Source organism: Engraulis encrasicolus, chromosome 22, assembly GCF_034702125.1.
Source record: "Engraulis encrasicolus isolate BLACKSEA-1 chromosome 22, IST_EnEncr_1.0, whole genome shotgun sequence".
Lineage (NCBI taxonomy): Eukaryota > Metazoa > Chordata > Actinopteri > Clupeiformes > Engraulidae > Engraulis > Engraulis encrasicolus.
The window spans coordinates 8,226,754-8,235,245 of NC_085878.1; the positions used below are offsets into that span (position 1 = coordinate 8,226,754).

Here is an 8,492-nt window from a genome sequence, read left to right on the forward strand (position 1 = left end):
ACACACACACACACACACACACACACACACACACACACACACACACAGGTGCACACACACTGCTCATGAACAGGAATACTGCATGTGTCCTGTAACCCTCATATCTGTCCTCCGCAGGTGCTTCCTCTCTTGTTCCTGGGCCCGCCAACACACTTCCTGTCTTGTTCCTGGGCCCGCCCACACACTTCCTGTGAGGCTGAACAACATTCTGGCCAATGAGGCAACTGTAGGCCTCTCTCTCCCTCGTCACTGGGCTCGTTCGTGATGAAGCAGTGAGGCTTTTGCTATGCAGCGCGCATTGGCTCTGCCCTCACGATTCGAACTGATTACGATTCTGGAGGTAACAATTCGATTTGATTCAATCTGATTCTGTGATGCAATGCTAATGCACTACATTTCTACTGAGAACAGGGCAAATTTTTCATCAGTCATTGGGCAATACAAGCTGTCAGATACTGAACCACATTGTATTGGCTGAGGGCTTTAACTTAATTAAATGTTCAATTGCTCCAGAAATGACCACAGAAGTAATTGAAGCTTGAAAAAATGTGCCTTATCGATTATGACATGTGGCAAATCGATTATTGTTGACACCACTAGCGCATGCACACTTTGCCAGTTTGATGGATTCTTGTAAGAATTTTAACCAGAATCCATCAAACTAACAAAGTGTGCATGCACGCTGCATAGAAATAGCCTGTCATGTCATGATACATGTGATTTGTTGTTATCGAATCGAGTGGTTTGATTGGTTGTAGCTTTGTCATGTGCTCAGGGCCATTGGATAGACGCAGGTTAAAGGATTTATCCGGAGTTGGAACAAGTTTGCCTGATTTTTGCATGTTTGGGATGAAATACAGTCACTCTAGAGCAAAATCAAGGCAAAAGGATGCGTTTTGAGAAAGTTTGATAATATCACGTTAGCCTCGTTAGCCATATCAGCTATGCAATATGAAAGATGCGGGCATCGTTTTTCGGCGGTTACACACATTTCAAAAACATAACATTTTAAAGTCTTGCACAGCTCAAAACAACGTCTGCTGACCACAGCTGATGGTGCGACGCACTCGGCAATCTACTTGGTGGACTTTAGTGTCAAATAGTTGGCTTGGCCGTAATTTAGATATTCTCAAGGAAGTAGCTCCACAAAACACATTCTGCAGACCTTTCAAGAATACATGAAGGGCTTTGGACACTTCGGTTTATGTGTGGATACCCTCAACACATTATGAGGTACGTGTGACGTTGTTTTGAGCTGTGCAAGACTTTAAAATGTTGTGTTTTTGAAATGTGTGTAACCGCCGAAAAACGATGCCCGCATCTTTCATATTACATAGCTGATATGGCTAACGAGGCTAACGTGATATTATCAAACTTTCTCAAAACGCATCCTTTTGCCTTGATTTTGCTCTAGAGTGACTGTATTTCATCCCAAACATGCAAAAATCAGGCAAACTTGTTCCAACTCCGGATAAATCCTTTAAGCCCGCCTCTGAGAAATCAGTTAGTAGTGTGTGTGATTGGCCAGACTAAGCTCCTATTAGCTTTGATATATGTCTGATGTCTACCACTATTCTGCACTACAAAGGCAAATTATAGTAACTACGCCAACATTGAAACTGAGAAAAATGCCTTAAAAGCCGAATCTGTATTAGGTTGGATATTTTATCTCCTCCAAATTTGGCAGAGCAATATCTCTAAAACGGGACACATTTGGACCATAAGGCTTTGTCACAAGATAACGTGTGTAATGAAGCCCATTTTAAGCCTATCCAGACTGGGGGGGGGCTAAAAGTGCCCGCACCAACTTTGATGTAGTATAATTCCTTAACGACTTAAGCTATGACTACAAAACTTGGTGACTTTTCCTAACATTTAGTTGGCTACAGTTTAGTACCAAAAGATTATGTTTATAATTTTTGCCGTTGCCATGGCAACGGTTTTTTGACAGGTATGTCTGACCGAAAATCACTGATCTAAGTCTCATTATTGTTCCTTTTTCATATTTTTTTGCTAATTCCATTAGCATCAGACAGCTTTGTGAACATTAAAGTGGTCTGAAGCATATAATCATTAAAATTTAAGTGCATTACCTAAATTTGATGGAAAATACATTATGGCGAGATTTTGGGTATTATAAACAGATGATGTCATAATGACGTCATAATACCAGATAATGACACAAAAATTATGTCATTCATAGATGTCCATATGTAGATCATCTCCCCAAAGTTTGGTGGTCATACCGTATTCCGTTCATGAGTTATGAGGGGGGGGGTCAAAAGAGCCCCCCCCCCCCAGGCCCAGGAATGCCAAAAAAAGCCCAGTCTGAATAGGGTTAAGTCTAAACTCAAATTTGACATAATGTGTAATTACTACACTTTGCCTCTGGAGGGCAGTATTGCACATTCGCTCCCAATGCCTCCTTCTACTACACAACGCTCCTCCTAATATCTCTTCCTGTCAGTTGCACCTGCCTCAAGAGGAGTGTGTGTGTGTGTGTGTGTGTGTGTGTGTGTGTGTGTGTGTGTGTGTGTGTGTGTGTGTGTGTGTGTGTGTGCGTTTGTGTGTGTATGTCCCTAACTATGAGCATTAATAAGTGCCTAATACTTAATACAACATCCCTCAACTCTCAGTTTGGCAAAAAAATTAAGAAAACAAAAGTGGCACACCTTCCAACATGCACACACACACGCACGCACGCGCGCACAAACACACACACACACACACGCAAACACACACACACAATGCACCAGTCTAAGAACATTTACAAAAGGTGTATTAATGCATGTGAATGTTATATGTGTACAGGAAATGCCCACGTCCCAACACACAGTTATGCACCAATGCATGTACAGTACATTTACAAAAGTGTACTTGTGTTAATTCCGACTTGTCCACACACACACACACACACACGCTGCAATGGTGTGTGTGTGTGTAGGCCTACATTATTATAATGGTTTGTGTGCATGATGTGTGTCTGATGTGTTTGATGTGAGTCTGTGCTTTCTATCCTGTCTAAGGTCGCGGCTGAAGTAGAAAACGTGTGTGTGCGGTAGTGTGTGTGTGTGTGTGTGTGTGTGTGTGTGTGTGTGTGTGTGTGTGTGTGTGTGTGTGTGTTTGTTTATATAGTACATAGTACAACACACAGAATGTAGACGTGTGCGTTTGGCATCCCACATAAGAGAGAGAAAAAAACCTTTATCAAGAGGACACGAGGACTGGCCACACCGCGCTACACTACTCAGCAGTGTGTGTGTGTGTGTTTGTGTGTGTGATTTGTACAAAACATTAGCGATCAAGAATGGATTACTGCATGGGCCTACTGGGCCCAGGCCCAGGGGCCCTAGAGCCAAGGGGGCCCTGAAGGTCAAGCGTCCGCGCTACAAAAAAAAAAAAAACCACTTCGTTATTTGTCTATATTTGTGTTCTCATAGTGTGTTAAAATTGCACTTTTAACTACTTTCACATTTTCTCTGGGGAGAAACCCCTGAACCCCCGACCTACTAAGGTTCTCTAATAACCCGCAAACACCAACATGTTTTGGGACCTCGCGATTCCATGGAGGGGGGCCTTCCTTGTTGTCTGGCCCAGGGGCCCATGAAGGGGGGGCTTCCTTGTTGTCTGGCCCAGGGGCCCATGGAGGGGGGGCTTCCTTGTTGTCTGGCCCAGGGGCCCATGGAGTCATATACGGTGTAAGTGACTCTACATGGCTCGGCAACCAAGTACGTTGCTAGCATAGTTAACAACATTGTCACTTAACGCACCGCTGATCGGCCCACAGAGAAGAACTCTGGATTCCCTTAAAACAGACAGGTTTAAAACAGGTCTAAGACCTAAGACCCTGATTTTCAATCATGGGGCCTGTGATAGGGAAGACGGTCTAGTCTGTGTCAAGACCACATCTCGTAGGCTATTACTGCAGATGGGCCCGTCGATGGGCCTATTCACTCTTTGCTGGAAACACTCAACCACATCATAACGACATTGCAATGACCATGCAGAGAGTCTTAAGTAACCGATTAAGAATTGGTCATTACCACTTTGGTGACAATAAGTTTATGACAAAGGCTCTGCGCTAGGGGTTAAGGGTCGACACAAAGTCTTCAGCTGGGTCTTTAAAAGAAGTCTGAAACGAGGCAAGAGAAAGCAGAAAAAGTTCTAAAGAGCGGGGTTGAGTACTACGACGCTATTTAGATAACCCCACACTCTTCATCTACATATGACCAGGGCTCTAAACTCGACTCTAAAACACTAAAGTCAGTGGATGCAATAGGCTACCTTTCCCCAACTAGGCCTACCACACTAACGGGTGTACATGGTTGTCTCTTTTGAGTTAATAACATGCGTATCCATACTGACGTAGAACAGCTTGTGCCTGACCTTTGTGTGTGTGTGTGTGTGTGTGTGTGTGTGTGTGTGTGTGTGTGTGTGTGTGTGTGTGTGTGTGTGTGTGTGTGTGTGTGTGTGTGCTTATGCGCAGTGGAATCTAGCTGCAAGTGTTAGCATTCTTCTTCATGCCCCAAAACTTCCTCCTTTCTGCTAATTACGACTATTACAGTCCAGTCATTACCCCTACCTAACACATAATACAAGGCTAACTAGTTCTGCATTTAACTAGCCCAACAACTGATACTAGTCCTGCAGTTAGTAATCCCAAAAAAATAATATCACTACCTTGGGAGCAGACTAGACCAGCAAGGAGCTAGCACTGGGTGGCGAGCGGTCATAAACTAGAAGTAGATTAGTGTCTCCTTTTAATAGTTTAGTGAAATGTTTTAAAAACAAAATAAAAAAGATATCCCCCCCATTCCCACACACACACACACACACATACACACACACAAACACATCCAATTAGACATTAGAGCAGGAGTGAAAATCCATAGTCTGTTTCTTGTATCCTTTTTCAACAATTAGAAAGAAAAAAAAACAAGAAAAAAAACATAAAACAAGTGAAAATGTAACAATCCCATTAGGCCACACCCCAACATATCCCAGAATACACTCCAGAAATGGGAGGGGCTTCCTCTTAAGGCATTCCAGACTCTGCTCCCATTGGATGAAATGCAGATGAGGGACACAGTTACAAACCAAGATACAGACGCCACGTGTGGTCCCGCCATGATATGCATTTCAGCTAACTAATTTTGCGAAATATGTTAGCTACTTTGTTGTTTGCAATGCAATCTCCCATTAGCAACTACCCAAGTTGCTATCTGGCTAAGAACTACATTTTCGAGAAATGCACCCCTAATATGGTCTGAAGACCGCCTACTGAATTTCTCGTAAGGGATGTGGGGTTTATGATTGCCAACAGCCATTTATTGGCTGTAGCCCATAGCCAATTGTGTCAGTTGTATTTAAAAAAAACTGCAAGCTTCCACTTGTCAAGTAATACGCGTCATCATTTTTCCACCCCTCCCCGCTCCCAGATTGGCAACCTAACTAAGGCTAGAGTTTTTGGGATGAGCTTCCATGCTGTCTTTCAGATTGAAGCGATTGTGCAAAGCACCATGGGATTTCCCAGGCTACTTAGCGCGGGAGGAAACTACTAGATTTGAGTTGCAGCGGTTAGCAGATGGCTAGCATGTTATCATCGTTGGACAATAAAGAAGTCTAAGTATAAGTAGTGTGTGTAGACACACGCAGATTGGTGTACACTTAAATGAAGAAAAACAAATGTGGAGGCCCATGTAGATGAGACGATTCTAGGGTCAGGTGGGGCCCCAAGCGAAAATGCTAAATAATGAGCATTTGAACCAAAATCGTCACTACTGTGGTAAAGTGTGGGCTGTTATCCACTATCTAAGGGCCCCAAGCGGCTGCCTGCCTTGCCTGGTGGCAAGATGCGCCTCTGCTTGTAGGTCAATCGCTGCTGTATGTGTTGATATTTTCTCCATAGGTATTCATCTCCTTTGCTAATTATCTAACAATGACAATTATTTACTGTGCTAATTATTTACTGTGCTAATCCTTAAGAATTCCCGCTAATGAAACGTCATTTGTTTCCGTCTTTGCAAAACCTCCCAGTCGTTGGCTGACCAAACGTGCCGTCTGTAGCTATGGCATTAGAGCTGAAGGCAGAGATGAACAGGGAATAAGGCAGTGTGTGTGTGTGTGTGTATTTGTGCAAGATGGAAACAACTGCATGCCTGTGTGTACACATTCAATAATGTAGTGTGGTGTGCTTGTGTGTTCATGCCTCATCCACCTTTACTGTACAATACAGACACTGTTTGTAAGTAAGGACAGTTGTGTGTGTGTGTGTGTGTGTGTGTGTGTGTGTGTGTGTGTGTGTGTGTGTGTGTGTGTGTGTGTGTGTGTGTGTGAGTGTATAAATATCAATTTTATGTTTGTGCATGTGTGTGTGTGTGTTTGTGAGTGTGCGCGTGTGCATGGGAGGGTATTTGTTTTAATGGGAGAGTAAGACATTGTGAATGTAAGCGCTTATGTGTGTACATTTAAAATCTCCGGCACAGTAGATGTGTAAGAGCTTGCGTCAAATCTCTATGGTAGTGTGTGTGTGTGTGTGTGTGTGTGTGTGTGTGTGTGTGTGTGTGTGTGTGTGTGTGTGTGTGTGTGTGTGTGTGTGTGTGTGTGTGTGTGTGTGTGTGTGTGGGAAAGAGAGCACGTGTACAGTATGTAGGAAGACGTCTGTGTTTTTGTAAATGTTAGCATTAGCATTAGCCTTTCTGTTTGACCTCGAGGTCCACCTACAAAATGGCTCCCAGGCCGAAGTCCCGCCCCGCTGTTTGATTGATTGGGGCGCTGGCCAATGGGAAGAGTGTGTGCTCATCCGACAGATCTGCAGTTAACGTCATTCCATGGAAGAGAGCAGTTCTCACTATCAGTGTTCCTCATCAGGGTTCCTTAGCAGGCTTCCGCCAGTATTCTATGATCGCTGTGAGATGCCAGTGATTCCGTGAGGTTCCCTCCCTTCAGTCGTCATAGAAACAGTCAGACCCTGGGCTGTCCATGTCAAAAAAAACCCTCCCCACACAAAAACGGGCCAACAGACCATTAGCGACGTAACGTTAGGTAAACGACCCAGCCAGTAGGTTGCAACGTCGTAGCAACGTGATGATAGAACCCAGTCAGGAGGTTGCCGTTGTAACGTAGGGAGAGAACCCAACCCAGGTGGCAGGTGGAGGGGGGTGGAGTTTAGGAGCGAGTTTCCTTCTCACCTTGGTGAGGTGCTTCGTGATTGGATACAACGTTGCATTAGAAAAAACGAGTGTTAGACAACTAACTTGCAGAGAGAAGCACAAGGTTCTCTGCTGCCCAGTACGCGCGCACAGATACACACACACAAACACACACCACTCCCCAATAGGAGAAGTGGTGCGAAAACACACACACATACACACACACCGCCAAAGAATCAGATGTGGTCATCCGTCTGTCTGTCTGTCTGTCTGTACGTCGTCCTTCCCGACGTTGACAAGTGATTTCTCTTTTTGACTGGTCAGTACTGCGGGAGCCCACTAGGTGGCGTCGGACTGGTTGAGTCTTACAAAAGGACATCACTACGAAAACTGCATGGTTTCCCCAAGGGGGCTCACAGCCCTACGCTCCAGTGTAAAGTGCTTCATTATGCTGTTATTTTGTTTTCTTTTTGTTTGTTTGTTTGTTTTGTTTTTGTCTCGTCTTGTTTCCAGTCACTTATTAAAATATTGTTTTCCCTGGAGTGAAACCATAGTAAACATGTTACACGTAAAAATCATCATTTGGAATGTCTCTAAAAAGGTCAAAGGTCATCTTCACTGGACGGACGGCCGTCAAGCTGACGAAGGGCCCGGTGCCTAGGACAAAAAAAACACAACAACACATTACTAACACACAACACATTGTTTATATTGTGTATTATATTTATATTTTTCTACCATATCCTCTTTCTTTGCACACACACACACACACACACACACACACACACACACACACACACACACACACACACACACACACACACACACACACACTGTTGCACACACTTCCTTATTAAAATTCACATAGTTTTTACGCACAGATTCATATCCACTCTAGACAACCGCACACACACACACACACACACACACACACACACACACACACACACACACACACACACACACACACACACACACACAATCACACATCAATGAAAGAGGATGTCGTCATTTTCTTTGTATGAGATCTTGTCACCATCGTAACAGTATTCCCATTGTATCTAAAAGAACTTAGTCCATTGTGTCGAAGAGAACTTCGTCTCCACAGATAGAGAAGACAGATAGAGAAGAAGAAGGAGGGGACAACGCCCCTTTAGGAAACCAAACTTGAGCACACTCCTTTAGATTGGGTGGGTGGGGTTTGGGGTATCTTACTTTACTACAAGATGTTAGCTTACGCCATCCATGGAACTATTGTAGACCTTAGCTTATGCCATTCTTATGGCTTGTGCCAACTGTTAAAACATGAGTAGCAATGTGTGAATGGATGACCACGATTTA

At 43.9% G+C, this 8,492-nt stretch overlaps 1 protein-coding gene across 1 annotated transcript in view; it reads right to left on the reverse strand.

Moving 5' to 3' along the window:
• Positions 1-6,629: 6,629 nt before the first annotated feature.
• slc44a1b (solute carrier family 44 member 1b) overlaps positions 6,630-8,492 on the reverse strand; it is a 57,414-nt gene continuing 55,551 nt past the window's right edge. The window contains exon 16 of the mRNA XM_063188049.1: positions 6,630-7,808. Within this exon, the coding sequence (XP_063044119.1) occupies positions 7,785-7,808 (24 nt within the window). The 3' untranslated portion in view covers positions 6,630-7,784. The remainder of the gene's footprint in view (positions 7,809-8,492) is intronic.